We start from the raw sequence: 18,246 nt of genomic DNA, 5'->3' as shown, positions 1-18,246 counted from the left end.
GATCTTTATTGCTCCTGGATACGTATGCCCGCAGAAGCGCCCTATTACTCTTGGACCAAGTCATCGCGACGATGATCGGTAAGAGATGCCATGCTTCAGTTCTAATACTACTGCGCGCGCAGCACTTCCTCCAAAGGATCCAGATCCATGTTCCCCTAACGTCGAGACAATGTCAGCAGATACTCGACTCACGTAACGTGAATGCTGTCACCCACATAGACCTGCCATTCGGCCAACTCTTTCTTCCACGCCTCCTCAATCAATGACTTTCTCTCCGGTCTGACCTTCAAACTCAACGGAAGCCTGCTCCCAGGGACTCCCGGAAGTTCTTTCTCCATGTAGTCGTCAGGATTTAGCGGCAGTGGGGTGCCGGGCCGAACCCCTATGTCAAAAGCCCACAGCGTTCGCATGATAGCCACGGCAAATGATCTTTCGGCAACTTGTACACCCGGACCTGGGAAACTCCATGAGTGTGTGAGCCTGAAGAGAACATATGGGGATGAAAGGCCCCAAAGGGGAAGTGCTCACAAAACCGGCGGCCAACTCCGAATGCAAAGTGGTCTCTTTGGGTGGCGTCAGGTAGGTTCGCAGATTGCTGGGTCTGAATATCGCGTGCGTGTCAGTTTTTCCTCGATCGATGTGATGTCGAAGGGCAATAAAACTAGATCGACTCACTGACAACTCGTCGCCCTCCCAGCGCTCTGGTCTGAATGTATCGGGATCCGGATGACGCTTGGGGTCTCGACCAATCGCCCTGATGACGGAAAGTCAGCATCAGACTTTCTACCTTGACGTGCCAAGGTATTTCTGACAATCAAAGACGGAAGTCTCTCAACATACCAAATATTTGGTCGAACAGTAGAGCCTGCAGGGATGACATAGTCTTCGTAGGCAATGTCGGCGGTGATACGATGAGCGAGGGCATTTCCAACAGGCGGGCGCATTCGCCACGTCTCTTTCATGAGATATCGCACGTATGGTATCCGTTCGATGTCTCCCCAAACTGGCAGTCTGTCTCCTACGGCATCGTCTATGATGGATAGTCAGTCAAGACTCGCAGTAACTCCACAATGACGGAATTCTGTATTTCTTGCTCTTTAGAAAGTACGAACCTATCAATTTTCTAGCGTGCAGCTGAACGCGAGTATTCATCATCATCTGCTCGAGAAACACCCATGTGCTCACGCGGCTCTAGAAACAATTATCGTTCTGCGTGACAGTGAACTAATTATCTGCAATAATACTTACCGTATCTGATGCTGCCGCTATCAGTTTGAGGGCGACATAGGCAGCCTCAGTCTCACTAGCACCAGACTTATCTGAACTGGTGAGAACGCGTGTCATGAAGGAGTCCGGAGCTGATCCGGAATCTACAAGCTTCTTCGCGTACTGTTTTTTCCATCAGTATTCCACAAAAGATGAACCGAGAGAACGACGGAGGAGCATGTGGTCTTACATTCATCCGGTTCTGAACAAATTCAACGTCAGAATTATGTCTCTTGATGCCATTCTTGGCCCATGGCTTCAAAGCCAGTGGCAGGTAGTCGAGCGCCGTAAAGATGTCGGCGATATAAAATCCAGAGATTGTCGCTAATTGGGGTCTAAGTGAGCATTGGTGAAGCTGCAGAGAAATGGCAGTTTACTGTACATGTTATCTCATCGATGGCACTTTCTGACAAAGGATGAGTTAGTGTCTGCAAGTTAACCAATTTGAGCCTTGGATAACAATTTACCAAAAATGTATTGGCTTGCTGCGCTATCAGGTTTTGTTATCTGTGATGAACCACTATTAGTGTGAAGGCAACTCCTTGCATTTTGCTCTAACTGACCTCGAGCCCGTAAAGCTGGGATGTGAAAGTGCTATAAACGTAGCGCCCAATGCTATCCCACAGATTCGTCTGTTTCTCTGTGCCTGCATTCGGATCTTGCGCAACCTGATGTAGAAACTTCAGCGTTTCGTGATACAAAAATGGCAGACCAGCATCGGCGCGCTGAACGCTGGTGAGATTCTGGAGTGCTATTTTCCGTTGCAACTGTGAAGGTATGACACATCAGCAAATGCGTTATATCAATTGCCAGATTCATGAACATCTAACCTTCCATCGGGGATTGCTGGCATCCAAAAGATCCATGCTTTCATAGTTGGTGATGTACTTCTGTCCAACAAGCCAGGCGGGCCGCTCAGATGAAATCGCTGCATTCTTTTGAAATATCGCGGCACAAGCGCGGTCGGAATTGATGACATACTCGGTATTGGGTCCAAGAACGACTCGAATGATCTCGCCATGCTCTCGAGCCCACGCAATCATCTTGAGATGTAACAAGCCACCCGCGCTCACAACGTCCATGAGATTTCCCAGAAATGGGTATCCTTTTGGAGCTGGAGGGAGGTGCTGCATTGCCGATCCCTTCGCTGTCCACAAGTAAAACGCCAGAGCCAGAATCGCAAGGGCGACAGTACTCGTGGTTCCCGAGGCGACACCTGTGATCGCCGCGGTGTCAAGTTGTAACAGTCCCATCTTGAATAGATAGCAATAAGAGATGTGGTCGAAGGGCTATGATGTTGCTGGGAAATTAAAGGCACTATTTTCGAGAGGAGATTCTTTTACCCGTAGGAAACAAAATCTGGAGGTCAGGGAGCAAGAAAACACAAGGAATTGAGTTACTCATCTTCCTTTGAAAGTGTCATGCAACCACCCTCAGAGCGATTCAAAGCTTGATTGCTCGAAGGATAGAGGTGCCTAATTGATAGGAGTCGGTGTCCGAGACCCCGAATTGTAGACACTCGGACTCATCGGTGAAGAAAAGCCGAACACGTTTGTTCTACGCACAGTCGGCATCGGAATGCCGGAAAAGGATGCAGTTGAGTTTGACAATCGTTGCTCCCGGAAGGACCTCGTCAGAGCCGAGATACTCGAGAGTTACGCGCTGGTGTATATGCTGTACTATGTGGTTTTCTTGGCTAGGCCAGTTGAGAATCTCCTACCGCCAATACGGAATCAGTGGAAGCCTCTATAAGTCTTTTGATATCGAATTCCTATCCTCATTTCATGCTGATCGCCAACTTATCTTTGAATTTGCCTGCAAACCCTTTGATTCTCGCGTTGCTGATTGAAACAAAGCCATCGAACCATGGACACTCTATCATCGTATGCGGCCAAATCGCCGTCGATCGTATCGCCGTTCCTTACCTACTTCTCGAGAACCAATGGGAATAACTATGCCTTCGTTGCCTTGTTTGCGCTGCTGGCACTACTTGCCGTGTTCTTCGTGGCGCGTAGCTGGGGCCGGTTCCGCCCCAACGTACCCTTCGCTCTCGAGGACGAGTTCCCCAGTCGGAAAGAAAGGGTACAGCAATATGTGCGGAATTCTCGAGAAGTTCTAGCCAAAGGGTATTCCAAGGTAAGTAGTTGTCAATCAGTATCGAAATCGAGTTTCCATATTCTAACTAGAATTAGTTCAAAAACGAAATCTTTGCCATTGATACCCCACTAGGTTGATATTGCTTCCTATTCATCTCACGCCCAAATACTGTACGTTTCGGGTGCTAAAGGAAGTTTTAGGCTGCAACATTGTTCTTCCCATTCGATTCATGGATGAACTGAAAAGCAATCCCAACCTCAGCTTCAGCGCTGCCTTAAACGAGGTCCCAACACCCAAACTCTCCCCGATGATTTGAACTTGAGAAACTGACAAAACTTAGTTCACTCTTGAACGGTACACCAAAGTTGGTGCCCTGCCAGCCTGGTCAATCAAGCTGTTCTCGGCAAAGTTCAATCCAGCCTTGGGTGAGATAATTATTTCAGGCATTTCTATTCGATTATTCTAAGTCTTGTGTCAGTAGATTCCTACGCTGAGATATTCCAGAACATGGTTGGCGAACACATTGCGAACCTGTTACCTCCGGCTCACGAAAAAGGTACGCCTTCGCCAACGTTCTGATTGGTACAAATATTGCACACTTTCTTACTCGTCACTCATCACACAGACTGGGCCTCCATAAATGTGTGGTCATCCATCATTCCCCTCATAACGAAATCAAACGTTCGAGGCTTTCTCGGTTCCGATGCCGCCAAGGATGATGTCTTCCTTGATATTGCAGGCACATTCATCATCAACCAAATTGTCTACTCGATAGGTGCAAAGCAGTGGCCGTCGTTTCTCTTGCCAATCGTACACAAGTACCTCCCTGGTTTCCCAGGTCTCGCCGAACAGTACAGCAACGGCGCAAAGGTGGTCTTGAGGCAGATGAAAAACAAGAAGGCCAATGGTCTCAAACCTCTGTCCGATCCCCCAAGCGTCTTCGATTACGTCAATGACGACGGTCAGTATCTGGACGATTTGCAACTTCAAATGAATATCCAAATGCCTCTGTGTGCTGCAAGCATCCACACTACAACATCAACAGTCGTTCAATGTCTTTACGACCTGGCCAGTCGCCCAGAATATCTGCCAGCTCTCCGCCAGGAAATACAAGAGGTCACAAATGAGCATGGAGATATACTTACAAGACGCGTAGCTTCCAAATTGGAAAAGATGGACAGCTTCATTAAGGAAGTACAGCGTTTTTGCTCTCCTGACTTGAGTACGTCCCTGCCATGACTCCTTCCCCACACGTTAAGACTTAAGCTGATGCCATCATCACAGCGACGTTCCAGCGCAAAGCCACCGGCCCGGTCACTCTGTCTAATGGTTTTCACCTCCCAAAGGGTGCAAGAATTGAGGTTGCCACCGGTGCCATCAATGCTGATGCCGCGCTCTACAACAATCCCTCGGAGTTTGACGGCTTGCGATTCTACAAGAAGCGACAAACAGAGGAAGCCCGTTCAAAGTATCAAGTTTTGAGTGTAAGCAAAGAGGATTTAGTTTGGGGCTATGGGCGAGCCGCATGCCCCGGGAGGTTCCTCGCCGACATGCTGATCAAGATGATCCTCGTGGAAATCTTGAAGCGATACGATATCAAGATGCCCGACGGTCAAGGCAGGTATGAGAACATGGAGGTTCAAGGCCAGGTAAGATGACCCAAATCAATAGTAGAAAGACGCATGCGCCGTCAGCTGACATTTCCCACTTCAATAGACATTGCCAAATGAACAGGGCGAGATTTTGATACGGGAGAGGGATGTAAATGAATAAACTTCCGTAGCCGCCGTGGTTAAAGACAATCGCAAGGATCAACCCAGTAGGAGTACACTTCCCAGCAGCACTCCCGTAGCGGACGTCAACCTTAAATAGCAATCTTAATCGAACTTGGAGTCGCATGAGAGCTGTTCACGTCATCCGTCTGTGTCTTCCCATTTTTTGTTGCCCGTTCCAGTACCATATGTGACAGGTAAATTTTGGTGCTATCCACCTTGAACACATTGAATCTGAAGAAGTGACTTTTCTTATCTCGGGATACAGCAGGTGGCAAAGACTCGGCCAATGCACTGCTGCTTCAGGTTCCAGTGCAGCCCAAATACTGACAGGAAAGAAAGTTCACTGACGCGGATTGTCTAAAGATGCATGCTTCCACAGACTCGCGAACATTTGGATATCCCGCGGCACGTATACACCCAGCTATGCGTTCTATTTACACCTTTGCCATCTTCATTGCTTCCTTCAGGAACTCTCCAATGAGGCTGTTAATATTCTTGTCGCCGGGAGGCAACATTTGAGTGCCAAACGCGCCGGCCAAGCCCTTTTCCCTGTTGACGAACCATGCCATTCCGGGCATGGCGCCCCAGCTCAATGTATGTCGAGGCAGAAGAGGAGTTTCATCGAGGGTGACGAGCCCACCAATGCCAAACGACAGCTTTCCAAGCGTCTTCTCGCCTCCAGTCAGATTTTCATGCATGAACTAAGATGCAATCGATCAGCTTAGTGCTTTATGGAGGCTTCAATGCGAAGAGGCTGGGTGGTGAAGATATGCTTACCGGCATGTTCATCAAACCCGCAGCTTGAGGACCGGTCTTCGAGAACTGTGGTGTAAACATGGCATCCACGGAACTTCGCTTCAAGACTGTAGGATTGTCCTTCAAAAGGTCCGCCAGGACTTTGACGTGGTCTGCGACGCTGGTCACAATTCCGATTCCGCCTGCATCGGTCACGGCGTCTGCGGGATACCACGGAGCCGTCGGAACCAGCTTCCCCTCCGGGGTTCTCATTGCCGTATCCATCAGCTTTGCTTTGATCTCAGGCCGGGCATTCAGATGGAATGTCGTGTGTCGCATTCCCAGAGGATCAAAAATGTTCTTTTGCATATACTCTCCCAGCTTCATATGGTTCAATCGCTCAATGATGACGCCGGCCCAGTCCAGGCCGCCACCGTACGCCCAACTCTCGCCCGGCTCGAAGACCAGCGGAGTGGAGAATGCCTTTATGACATCTCCGCTGAAGGAGAGTGCGCTCTCGCCTCTGGACTGTCGCCACTTCATCAACAGAGGGGTTCTCCCATCGTACACGATTCCGCTTTGGTGGGTAAGAAGATGTCTGAGAGTAATTTTGTTCGCAGCCGGCGTAAGAACAAGACCACCATCTGCACCCTCGGACAGGATTTCGGGGTTCTTGAGCTCTGGCAGCAGCGAATCAACGTCATCGTCCAATGCAATCTGTCCTCGCTCAACAACTTGCAATGCAGCTACTGTGGTCAATAGCTTTGTCCACGAGAAAGCCCAGTATGTGGTATCCTCATCGGGGACTTCATCGCTGTCGAACTTGACGCGACCAGCGCCTTTGCTGTAGAGAGTCTCCCCTGGTGATTTTCACTGATTAGATCCACACACCGACGTAACATTCTAGCCATGGCATACCATTCTTGTCGACAACGGTCGCGAAAACACCGAACACGTCATCAGCATCCTTGGCGGTTCGGGCGGTGAGAATGTCGTCCAATGTCGAATCCATGATACGTATGTGATGTAATTATGTCCGAGCGGGAAGTTGCCTCTCAGAAGGATGTTTATGAGCATTCTTGTCATTGACCATATCCCTTTTTATCTGTTGGCTGGGCAGAAGAATGTCCACTCGCCACGACCATGGTGGCCGCGCACCCCGCAGACGGACTCAGCGGACAATTGTGTAAGTGACAACTCCGAACGTGCCCATGCCAAGTATGCCAACCGGCTCCTAACGGCTTCGGGCTCCGAACTACACACCTGCATGAAAGAGTTGGATGTTGAAGCGCTCGGCTATGGCGCCCCGAGACCCCTGAATGCAGATTGATAAGGAACCTGGGTTATCTCGGTTGGCCCCTGGTCGTGCTTAGTGATAGGCCTAGATCGATTGGCTCGACACCGAGATAAATCGTATTTTCTAGGTGCCTTCAGAATGAATCACCTTGCAACCTGCGTGTTTATGTTTACCAAGTAGATTTCAATCTTAACAAATTGCTTCGTGGAAATATTAAACAAAAGAAAATGTCCCCTCTGCAACATGAACCGGAGGAGATGGAAGACACCATCGTAATCGCCCAACAATCTGATCTCGGCTCAGGCGCATCTGCCCAGACCACCGCTGTGCGGTCTTGTTTACTCTGCCGTCAGTCCATTTTCGTTATTTGAGTCAAATTTTCCTCCAAGTAATCTAGCATAAATATTTCTGACACACTGAGCCAATCTAGGTCGGAGAAAGGTTAAATGTGACAAGAAGAAGCCTTGCGACGGCTGCTCCAAGGCCGGCGTGGAATGCGTCTATCCTATGGGCCGCGCAAGTCGACGACAAGGCACTCCCGATCCTGAGCTGACCAACAGATTGAAAAGGCTTGAAGACGTGGTCAGGAGGCTTGGGTCATTTATCGGAGAAGAAGGCATACAACAGGCCCTCCAAACCGCCCCTCCGCAGTCGCCCCACGGACCCCAGCAATCCGCTTCCGCTTCGGATAATAATCCCTCTGCCACTCCGCCGCCTATGTCTATGGAACAGGATCGATATGAGAAGCCTCAAAAGGTAGCGGCGAGTCCAGAGACAGGAAGACTGATAAGGGAGGAGGGGAAAAGCCGTTATATCAGCGGCTCATTTTGGGCGTCTTTGGGAGTTGAGGTAGGATGAACCTGGTTCAGCAACTGGCGGCAGCAACGCTATGAGATCAAGAGACTAACGAATCCCAGCTCGGCGGCAAACACGATACAGCTGAAGACCCAGGGTACGATGCTGATTTTGAATCTCTCGAGTCTCATGTCTTGGCCCACAACTTCGATTCCATCTTCGGGAACAGCACCGCGCAACCTGGGGATATTTGCACGTTGCACCCCACCTCTGGAGCATATCGTTGGAAGATGTGGTCTTTATACAAGCAAAATGTTCACCCGGTCGTCAGTTTGTTTCATCTCCCCTCCTTGGAGCAATGGTTCCACGAATCAACCGAAGTGGCATTTGGCATACCACGAAACATGGAACTCGCCATGTTCTGCATATACTACGGAGCTGTTACCAGTATAGACGACGAGGACTGTCAATCTTTGTTCGATATGGAACGCAGCCATCTCCTCGCAAGGTATAGGCTCGGTGTGGAGAAGTGTTTGGTCAGGGCTGGCTTCATGGATACAGATGATCGACTAGTCCTGGAGGCTCTCTGCGCTTTCCTGATTATCCTCCGCCGTCATGATGCGAGGTTATCTTGGAAATTATCCGGACTCGCTATCAGGCTGTCCCAGTCTGTAGGGATCCATCGTGATGGCTACACACTCCATCTTCCCTTTTTCGAGGCCGAGATGCGGCGGAGGCTCGCATGGCAACTGTGCAACATTGATGCACCGGCTCAGGAAGATTACGCTTGTGATCCATCCATGTAAGTTCCAAACATACTGGCCATCCGTTGTAACGAGGACAAAGGCTGAAACATTTGTGCACACACAGGCTCGAGATGAGCAGCTTCGATGCCGGCATGCCCATCAACGTGAATGATTGCGATCTTACTCCTGATTTGGTGGAGAGACCACCGGAGAGACATGGCTTCACTGACAGCACATTTCTTAGGGTGCACGTTGAGGTTACGCGTCTCTGGCGGTATGTATTCGACTCTCGACGGCCTCGAGACCGAGGCGAGAAATCAGTAGAATCCATGACGGATACCGAGAAGGATGAGTGGCTCGAGCAATGTCATCAAAGTCTCCACCAAGGTTATCTGAAGTGTCTGTCACTATCGGATCCATTGCAATGGGTGAAAACTTATTCTCTTTCTCTACCCTCCTGTCCCTTCACGCTATCGCGATGATCTGGCTCCAACATTGACTCTAACAAATACAGGTCTCTGCAATGTATGTGCGGTGCATGCATCTTGAACTGAAGCTCAATGTGTTCAAGCCATTGCAGAACCCAGCGAGATTCAATACCGCAAGGCGAAACGAGCTTTTTCTTTGCTCTCTCGAATGCATCGAAGCATCGTACCGACTTCAACATGACCGTCGCAGTGAAAAGTGGGCATGGTTTTTCAAGTCTTACAACCAGTGGCATGCCCTCGCCTTTGTACTTCACGAACTACGCGAACGGAGGGCCGGCAGCAGTGCCGGTAATGCTTGGCGCGCGGTAGAGCGGGTCATGGCATCTAGATGGGAAACGCCGTGCGAGAATTACCGAGGTGGGCATCAGTGGAACACTATCCTGCGCATGTGGGAGGCTGCCAGGGCGGAGAATCGCAAGGTCATGCGGTCTCCTCACCAAGACATCGAGACTTCTATAGGTGGCCTACGCCCTTCATCAGCGGCACTGACTGAGGCCAGTATGAGCCGAACACCTCTCAAGGCTCCTGCATTTACGACGGCATCTTCCGACCCAGCAAATGCAATGTCCCTATCAGGTGGCACAAGATGCAGTGGCGTCGACTTTCAAGAGTATGCTCCTTCTGAAGAGATGCCATCATTCCCGAAACAGGCCAGTTTCTCAATGATTGATATAGAAGAGTCCCCTGAAGACAGATATAGCACCGTGTTTAGTGATAAAACTCTGGTAATACCGGGAGTAGACGACTGGACGGAAGGTTTTGAAATAGACTTAGAGCTATAATTGGCCTGATGGGTATCTTGTCCTTGGTGCCTTTTTGTTCATGGCTAAAGTAATCGACTACCAGACAAATTCTCAGGCGCCTCACAGTCGTGTCATGTGTGCCACCAATATCGCGCCGCTTCGCTCTCGAACCATAGCCCACGACGCTGTGCAACTCATAACCGGTCGTGACAAAGAAATTTCCTGTGTTTCAACGCACGTTGTTGATGAAGCGGAGAAGAGAAGAGAAGAGCTGATCTCACCCGAGTAGGAAGGTGGCAGCAATGAATCTAGAAAATAGTAGTCTCGGACTCCTCGGCGTGGGGTCTCCGAGCTCGTTCGGACAGAAAGCGCGACAGCTGATTATCACAGCAACTGCCCCAGAGACGCCTTCGGACTTTTTCGGTCAATACCCGCGAACACTGCTTGCCACAAAACAATGCCAGAAATGCCGCAAGTTCGTTCAATATGATACTACCTCACCTACCTGAGAAGCCAGCATCTCACACGCAGAGATAAGCGACCCTGGGCGAGTGATATCGGAGCAAAGAATGAGGAGGACGCACGAGCGGACTGGACGAGATAAGACGTATCAAACGAATAGCCTCTTAAAGTAAAACAAGCCTAGCTAGATAAAAATAAAGAAAAAATAAGAAAGTGTTGTCCTTCCTCTTTTTTTGGGTTCTGCCCAGCACGCAAGGGAGATTTCGAATTCTATACCCTTTCTAGCCCGATCATTACTTGTAAAACTGTCCAATAATGGATTTACAAAATAAGCGCGAAATAATTCAAGAGCCTGCGGCAGAACACCCTCCCCACGACTCTGTTGAGGGCACCGGAATCGTGGATCCATCTTCCAGTCTAAGACAGCCGCAACAACTTCAGCAACGGTTTAATCTTTGGTCAGCTGTTGCCATGGGAGTATGCATTGCTGGGACTGTAAGTTGGCGAAAGCTACGAAAGAAATGGAAGAAGCGCCGAGTGCCGTTCGATTGGTGCTGACAAGCTTGCTTTCCCAGTGGGAGGGCATAGGATCAGTCATACTGCAGGGATTTAGTCTGGGAGGCGCTCCGACCGTCATCTGGGGCTATTTGCTCGCAGCAGTTGGCTTTACATGTGTTGCTGCGTCCTTGGCAGAGTTAGCGAGGTAAGATGTCCTGAAACAGGCAGTTGCACTGCCCTGCCGGCCTTAGGTTGTGGCTTCCTCTGAAACATTGGCTTACAGTCCGTTGTGAACAGTATCTGGCCGACGGCTGGGGCCCAGTATTATTGGACAGCAAGACTGTGTTCAGAGAAGTGGCGGCTGTTGGTGGTAAGTTGTTGCGGGCATACGCCGTCTACTATAGCTTACGAATGAATGTATAGTCATATTATGTCGTCTGGGCAAGCCTGTGTGGGCTTCTTCTTTCCGCAGTATCTGTGGCCGTTGGCGTCGTACAACAGATTCAAGCAGCAGTGATGCTGCAGAATCCCACATACGTGCCTCAACGTTGGCACTTGCCGTGTGTTAGTCATAAATTTGCTTCTTTTTGACGACCATTGCATTGCCAGCAATCTTCAGTACCACTGGGACTGACTTTACCGACAGATGTACTGGGCACTTCTAACCATTCATCTGCTGGTGAACATATTCGGAGTTAAGCTCTTCAGCTTGATAAACTTTGGAGGTATTCAGTATTGCCAGTCATCACATTCTTTCGAGTCATGCTGATAGGACGCAGCCGCATTCATACACTTATCATTTCTCTTCATCACCATGATTGTTCTTCTCGCCACTACTGAGAACAAGAACAGCGCTCAGAGCGTCTTCGTAGAGTTTCAGAACACTTCTGGGTGGCCAACCGACGGGATCGCTTTCTGGGTGGGCATCATTACGGCCTGCGCCGGATTCGGCGGCATCCATTCCGTTGTCATGTTCAGTCAGGAGACCAGAGACGCAGCAAACAACATCCCCAGAGCACGTAGGTGACAAATTTCCACGGTTTCAATGCCGGGACTAACATCTCACAGTCTTGTACTCGCTGATTATCAACGCACTGCTATGCCTTCCATGGGTGCTCGCATTGCTCTTCTGTACCGGCAGCTTGGATTTACTCCTGCAGTCTCCAGTGAGCTTTGTGAGCCCAATGGCGCAAATCTACCTGAACTCAACCCAAAACGTCTCAGTGGCAGTTTTCCTGCAGGTTATGACCTTCACAGTCGGCGCTGGTGCGAGCATGAACCTCGTCGGCTCAGCCGGACGTGCCATCCACTCGGCCGCCTTGGATGGCGCGCTGCCCCCGGTATTGTCCAAGATTCATCCAAGGTGGAATGTTCCGGTGCGGGCTCTATTGGTGGCATTTGTTGCCCTGTGTCTGATCTGTCTGATCTACATATGGAACACTACGGCCTTCTTCGCCTTTTTGTCAGCTTTTCTAATCCTACAGATGGTTTCGTATATCATTCCCATCGGGCTGTTGATGTACCGATCGATCGGCGGAGAGTTTGAACTGGGGCCCTGGCAAATAGGCCGGTTCCGTGTTATCGTTCACACCATGTCAGTGGTATGGTGCGCCCTCCTCATCATTTTCCCGTCATTTCCGACTACGCTGCCGGTGAAGGCGTCCAACATGAATTACTCGATCGTTATCGTTGCAGGCATCTTCGCTTTTGCGACTGTTCTTTACTTCGCTTACGCTCGGGGCCGTTTTACAGGGCTGAAGTTGGAAACCTTGGTTGGCGTCAGGGCTGGCGAGAAATGACCTTCGGGCAACGCAAGACAAGAGTGCCGGAAGGCACCGGTTGGAAAGCCGCCGATGTTATCAATGGTCTGGTCAATTATATCAATAACTCATCTCGGCTTGTTTATGCCAAGTTTCCTTCGCAATGATGATGATGATGTAAAGTCTGACATATTCGTACTAGCTGACTTGTTTCTTGGGTGTGATTAGTCACATGTAATTAAACCTTGGGATCAAGAAAGTTGGAAATCAATGATGTTCCTCTTCGGATGACTGGAGTTGACGTGCTTATAGATCTCAAGAGGTACAAGCTAAGAGCAGTTGACGCCAGCGACCTGTGAAAGAAAGTCCTAAGAAAGAGATCCTCGGATGAAACTAGCTGTTTATACGGGAAATACTAACGATACTATTTGCATCCTAGCTTATACATGACGCGAGACCAACTAATCTAAGGAACAGCAACATATCTAAGCGGTCACTGTGAACTCTAGAGTAGTCTACCAGTAAACTCCTTCCTTCGGCAACAGTGGGATCGCCAATTCTTCCAGTGTTCCCTCTTTTCCGCTGATAACATCTTCTTTGACCTTGTCGTACCATTCATCCACTACAGCCTGGGCATCGAAGTCTCTAACCCGCGGAAACCGCTTCATAGCCCACTCCTTTGGGTTGGCCTGAATGGTGTCCCAATCAACCTTGTGGAACGCATCTCTGTGAACAATAGCGTTCGCGTGGAACTTGTTGGCGCGGTGGTACCTCAGTCTCTGGGCAACTTCGAGGGCCAACTTGACGTCGCCATCGGACTTCCCGAGACACGCGGCAACCGTCACGGCGTCCTCGATTGCCTGTGAGCCACCCTGGCCGGAGGTGGGAAGATGAGCATGGGCCGCGTCGCCAATGAGGATGATTCGGCCGCCTTTGGACGTCCATTTCTTGATGTGCGGCCGGTAAACCAGCTTGAAGTCAATCAAGCATTCAGGTGGGGTGCACTCCAGCAAGGCTTTGCACTCGGGGGCAAACACCGAAATGAAGGGGTCGACTGCAGATTTGGGCACGCTGTGAGACCAAGATTCCTCGACGTCGTTGTTGTCTGGGTGCATCATGACCCAGGCGACCTCCTTTCCGCCGTTCCAAGAATAAGCCAGGATGCTGAGGTTGTCGTAGGCCCAGGCTTTGATGACGTCCTCACCGTTGCGGAAGAAGTTCTTGAGATCGGGATGGGCCAGTGCCTTCTCGCTCGCGGTGAAGTAGGACCTGAAGATGGCCCATCCGCTTTTCTCCTCTTCGTTCCCGAGGCCAAGAACAGCCTTGCGCGCGAAAGATCGACTGCCATCGGCAGCAATGACGCAGTCGGCCCAGATCGTCTTCCCGTCCTCGAACGTGACGCCCGCCTGGTTATGCTCCTCGGACTCCTTGTAATCGACAATCGACTTTCCCAGTTCAATCTGGACACCCAGACGACGTGCATACGCCATAAAGATGCCATGCTGCTTGCCCCGATGAGCCGCGAAAGTTTTGGTTCGATCTTCGTCTTTCATGAACCAGGGAACAGGGTAGAGAAGCGTGCCGTCATATTTGTACATTTCAAGCACGTCGGATTCGCACCCGATGGACAGGATTTCCCGGCCAACTTTCCCATCATCCCATCTGGAGATGACTAGGCCGCCGTTGACGAAGAAGTCAATGATATCTGACACCCGTCAGGTCAGTCCCACCACGCAGAAGTAAAGGGGCATTGCATGTGAACCAAATTAAAAGAAAGATGCTTGGAGATTTGATTACCTCCACGAGTGTTTGAGTCGACGTATCTCTCTATGAGAGTAACTTTCATGCCACGCAGCCGACACTCGATTGCCGCAGACAGGCCTCCGAATCCGGCACCGACAACTATGACTTCGAGGGGTGCCATGGCGTATTTAAATATATTTGGGTGGGTGTGAAGACTTGATTGGGAGTTTGAATAATGCAATCGGAGTAAGACGAATGAAGGCAATGAATTGACGGACGCGGCTTCTATGCTCCTCTAAGGAGACGATTTAATGATACATCTAAAAGTGTATGTGCAACCATTAATTGAGTTGGAAACACGCCATAGACCGAATTCCGAAAGTTACGAGCTTGAAATGCCCTCCACGAAAGCTCAGCCGGCAAATTCAATACTCGCGTCCGAACGTCCGCAGTGCCGAGCTTCTTCGCAACATCTCATCCCATGTCCGGAGCCACTTACCGAGAGCGCCGAAAACTGAACCTCGCGATTACAAAGGGCTTTTCTTGGGGGGGGGGAAACAAATCCCCCCCCGAGGATTCAATAGTCTATTGTCACGGGATACAGAAATTTGTTCCGCTTGTATGCGAGCTTTGTTGACTTCACTACCAACATTCACCATGGCCTCCAAGTTTGAAACACTGCAAATACACGCCGGCCAGGACACCGACCCGGTCACCAAATCAAGAGCCGTACCTATCTACCAAACCGCGTACTTCAATTTTGACGACTCGGCACATGCGGCACGATGCTACGGCCTGGAGGAAGACGGACACATCGGCACCCGAACATCGAATTCAACCACTGACGTATTGGAAAAGCGCATGGCGGCGCTGGAGGGCGGACTCGCCGCGGTTGCCGTTGCCTCTGGCCAGTCAGCTGTGTTCATGACCATGCTGTGTCTGGCCGGACGAGGCGAGAGCATCATATCGACTGCTAACATGTACCACGGCGCATACAATCAGTTCAGCTTCCTGCTGCCGGACCTGGGCATTTCGGTGGATATCGTCCAAGAAACCCCGGAATCCATCGAGGCGGCGATAAACGAGACTACGAGGGCCATCTATCTCGAGAGCATGGGACATCCGCGTATGAATGTACCAGATATCGAGGCCATTGCCCAGGTAGCCCACCGGCATGGCATACCTCTGGTGGTCGATAACACTGCCGGGGCCGGAGGCTACTGGTGCCAGCCGATTCTCCACGGCGCAGACATCGTGACGCATAGCGCGAGCAAATGGATTTGCGGCCACGGGACCTCCGTCGGCGGCGTCGTTGTTGACTCGGGCAGATTCGACTGGCGCAGTCCGAGATTTACGAAGCTCAACCAGCCCAACCCAGGCTTCCACAACATCAACTTCCACGAGTCCTTTGGGAAGCTCGCTTTCGTGAACCGGTTCAGGCACCAGATTCTCCGCGATTCTGGGGCCTGTCTGTCGCCCTACAATAGTAGAGACCTTCTCATCGGGTTGGAAACGCTCAGCTTGCGGTGTGAGAGACACACACGAAACGCGACAGAACTCGCGGTGTGGCTGCGTCGCCATCCTGGCATCTCTTGGGTCGACTACCCAGGGCTGGAAGACCATCCGAAGTATCTTGCCGCTACGAAGTATTTCCCCCGCGGCGCTGGGGCTGTCATTCTCTTCGGTGTGAGAGGTGGTGCCGTTGTTGGAGAATCACTCGTGGACGGCTTCAAGCTCATCACCCACATGGCCTCGTAAGTCCCACCCACGGAGTGCTTGATGGCTCCCATTGTCATCTACGTTTCTCGTTTCATCCATCTCACAAAGAATTTGGAATAGATTCGGCGACGCCAAAAGTGCGGCGACTCATCCTTGGTCATCTACACACAAGCCGATGTATCCAAAGGAGAAGATCGATCTAGGTGTCACTGAAGACATGGTACGGATGTCAGTTGGTTTGGAGCATATCGAAGACATCAAACAGGACATACAGCAGAGCCTCGATGCGTGTTCAACAGTTCCGAAAGAAGTAGCCTAGTATTTCTTAATAAATTACATGTAGTTTATCTCGCACATCTCTAAGCGTTTCCGCCATCCAGCGATGTATTCAGAGTGCGCAATAAACTTCAATAGTGTTCTCCAAAACCAAAAGGGACTTTCGCGTTTCGTATCACTGAGAAACGTGTGCTAGACAATGTAGTAGTCATTGAGCTACAACAAAGTCAAGCCTGGCTACCCTGAAAAACTGGTGCAATAGGGGTATTCCGTAAGGCTCCTGTGAAGAAAATTTGCTTTGCGCCGACGGATATTTCAGCCGCACTCAAGTCTATCTTCTCCCACATAGAGGAACTCATTATCTTCAGATGCCTGGCTGGGTGAAAGGTCAATGTGCGAATCAACGGCGGTTTCGATGCCGATTTCCCGCACAACGGCCTCGGCCTTCCGCACTCCGAACGTTGACTCCGATATCTGAGCTTAACCTTGCTATCTTAAACTAAATTCGGTTGCACCGGTGTTCGTTCTAGAGTAGAAGTCGATTCGCAATTATGAATACCGAGTCTGGAGCATATGCCTGGGCCGTCCTTTGCGTCTCCAGGAAACCTCTCTTACTTCTTGTTTACGTTGTATATCTGTATATGTCAGTGAAAAATAACTTGCTTCCACTCGATTTCCTCAAAAACACATCAAGTCAACATGTCTCCTCCCGACCATCCACAGATAGCCTCAATGCAGGGCAAAACAGCCGTCATATCAGGCTCCTCAGCCGGCATCGGCGCCGCCATCGCCATCGAACTCTCCGCCCGCGGCGCAAACATCGTCTTGAACTACCCGTTCCCACACCTGCAGATTGAGTGCGAGCAGATCGGCGCCAAGCTTCACACGCCATGGATAGCCGTCTGCGCCGACCTGTCGACCGTCTCGGGCCCCGCGGCCCTGGTCTCCGCGGCCGTGGCGCGGTTCAAGCAGATCGACATTCTAGTCAGCAACGCCGGCATGGTGCCTCTCGGGCCTCTCGGAGAAGCCGACGCAGATACTTGGGACCGGGCGCTCAATCTTAATTCCAGGGGCGCGTTTCTCTTGGTTAAAGCAGCGTTACCGCATCTAACGCCTTTTGAGCCGCACGCGAGGTTTCCAGAGTCGACAACAGCGGCCACCGGAGGCGGATCGCGAATCATCATTGTGGCCTCCGTCGCGTCGCGGATGCCGGAGGTGAATCAGAGCATATACGCGGCGAGCAAGGGGACGCTTGACGCCATGATTAGGGTGTGGGCGAAGGAGCTGCCTCCTGTGTACGGCTGCACCGTGAACGCGGTTGCGCCTGGCCCGATTAGCACAGAGACGTTCCTCAAGAATATCAGTCCTCACTTTGATATGGTCAAACAGGACTTGGATCAGAGGACGCCTGTCGAGGGCGCTTTTGGTGACGTGAAGGATGTTGCGTGGACCGTGGCATTTCTTGCTGAAGAAAGATCGCGCTGGATTAACGGGGAGTACATACTTCTGACGGGGGGATGTTATATTCACTGATAGTCATGTTCTACAATTCACTTATATCAAATTGAGCGGGTGCAATGTGAATTAATGTGCGGTTTCCTGCCAGGGGTCGATGAGTTGACCTGCGGGAAACAGTGATGAGTTTCATCAGGGATAGCCCCAAGAGCCTGGGTGAGGTGTTGTTGCGTGATGTTTATGATGATGGGCAGCAGTTATCAAAGCGTTGAAGTGGGAGCAGACAGCCGTCGATGAATAGACATGCCCCCCGAACATTCGATTTCATTGTGAAGAAAATGAGACAAAAATATGTATATCCCAGATCAATGCTGTTCCCTGCCCAATTCCG

The 18,246-nt window shown here is 50.6% G+C and overlaps 8 protein-coding genes across 8 annotated transcripts; 5 read left to right on the top strand and 3 right to left on the bottom strand.

Moving 5' to 3' along the window:
• Positions 1 to 107: 107 nt before the first annotated feature.
• Positions 108 to 2,519, bottom strand: yanC-2 (Cytochrome P450 monooxygenase yanC; the record flags this gene model as incomplete). Its single annotated transcript, XM_036640323.1, has 12 exons — positions 108 to 155; positions 216 to 454; positions 529 to 601; positions 676 to 754; positions 841 to 1,030; positions 1,113 to 1,191; positions 1,249 to 1,389; positions 1,457 to 1,590; positions 1,649 to 1,672; positions 1,734 to 1,773; positions 1,830 to 2,033; positions 2,097 to 2,519. 12 exons carry the CDS (start codon positions 2,517 to 2,519, stop codon positions 108 to 110), a joined length of 1,674 nt encoding a protein of 557 aa, XP_036494398.1.
• Positions 2,520 to 3,132: 613 nt separating this feature from the next.
• On the top strand, positions 3,133 to 5,186 carry BOA4-1 (Cytochrome P450 monooxygenase BOA4; the record flags this gene model as incomplete). The annotated part of the gene is made up of 7 exons (XM_036640322.1): positions 3,133 to 3,402; positions 3,704 to 3,788; positions 3,842 to 3,919; positions 3,989 to 4,585; positions 4,648 to 5,012; positions 5,080 to 5,124; positions 5,184 to 5,186. 7 exons carry the CDS (start codon positions 3,133 to 3,135, stop codon positions 5,184 to 5,186), a joined length of 1,443 nt encoding a protein of 480 aa, XP_036494399.1.
• A 386-nt stretch (positions 5,187 to 5,572) lies between these two features.
• Positions 5,573 to 6,885, bottom strand: lovD-2 (Acyltransferase LovD; the record flags this gene model as incomplete). The annotated part of the gene is made up of 3 exons (XM_036640321.1): positions 5,573 to 5,839; positions 5,916 to 6,733; positions 6,792 to 6,885. 3 exons carry the CDS (start codon positions 6,883 to 6,885, stop codon positions 5,573 to 5,575), a joined length of 1,179 nt encoding a protein of 392 aa, XP_036494400.1.
• Positions 6,886 to 7,016: 131 nt separating this feature from the next.
• vrtR1-2 (Transcription factor vrtR1) lies at positions 7,017 to 9,981 on the top strand (the record flags this gene model as incomplete). The annotated part of the gene is made up of 5 exons (XM_036640320.1): positions 7,017 to 7,059; positions 7,601 to 7,926; positions 8,088 to 8,767; positions 8,836 to 8,875; positions 9,226 to 9,981. 5 exons carry the CDS (start codon positions 7,017 to 7,019, stop codon positions 9,979 to 9,981), a joined length of 1,845 nt encoding a protein of 614 aa, XP_036493912.1.
• Positions 9,982 to 10,719: 738 nt separating this feature from the next.
• Positions 10,720 to 12,701, top strand: CGCS363_v008470 (Choline transport protein; the record flags this gene model as incomplete). Its single annotated transcript, XM_036640319.1, has 6 exons — positions 10,720 to 10,899; positions 10,980 to 11,107; positions 11,200 to 11,272; positions 11,549 to 11,627; positions 11,682 to 11,921; positions 11,971 to 12,701. 6 exons carry the CDS (start codon positions 10,720 to 10,722, stop codon positions 12,699 to 12,701), a joined length of 1,431 nt encoding a protein of 476 aa, XP_036494401.1.
• A 476-nt stretch (positions 12,702 to 13,177) lies between these two features.
• Positions 13,178 to 14,586, bottom strand: roqM-3 (FAD-dependent monooxygenase roqM; the record flags this gene model as incomplete). The annotated part of the gene is made up of 2 exons (XM_036640318.1): positions 13,178 to 14,367; positions 14,460 to 14,586. The coding sequence occupies 2 exons, from the start codon at positions 14,584 to 14,586 to the stop codon at positions 13,178 to 13,180; spliced, it is 1,317 nt and encodes a 438-aa protein (XP_036494496.1).
• Positions 14,587 to 15,062: 476 nt separating this feature from the next.
• On the top strand, positions 15,063 to 16,163 carry cysD-4 (Homocysteine synthase; the record flags this gene model as incomplete). Its single annotated transcript, XM_036640317.1, has 1 exon — positions 15,063 to 16,163. One exon carries the CDS (start codon positions 15,063 to 15,065, stop codon positions 16,161 to 16,163), a length of 1,101 nt encoding a protein of 366 aa, XP_036494283.1.
• Positions 16,164 to 17,099: 936 nt separating this feature from the next.
• On the top strand, positions 17,100 to 17,933 carry mdpC (Short chain dehydrogenase mdpC; the record flags this gene model as incomplete). The annotated part of the gene is made up of 1 exon (XM_036640316.1): positions 17,100 to 17,933. The coding sequence occupies one exon, from the start codon at positions 17,100 to 17,102 to the stop codon at positions 17,931 to 17,933; it is 834 nt and encodes a 277-aa protein (XP_036494502.1).
• Between the last annotated feature and the right edge of the window lie 313 nt (positions 17,934 to 18,246).

Source organism: Colletotrichum siamense (assembly GCF_013390195.1).
Source record: "Colletotrichum siamense strain Cg363 chromosome Unknown KSG_Cg363_contig05, whole genome shotgun sequence".
Lineage (NCBI taxonomy): Eukaryota > Fungi > Ascomycota > Sordariomycetes > Glomerellales > Glomerellaceae > Colletotrichum > Colletotrichum siamense.
Note: the sequence above shows the minus strand (reverse complement) of the source record. Positions and strands in the feature narration are given on the sequence as shown.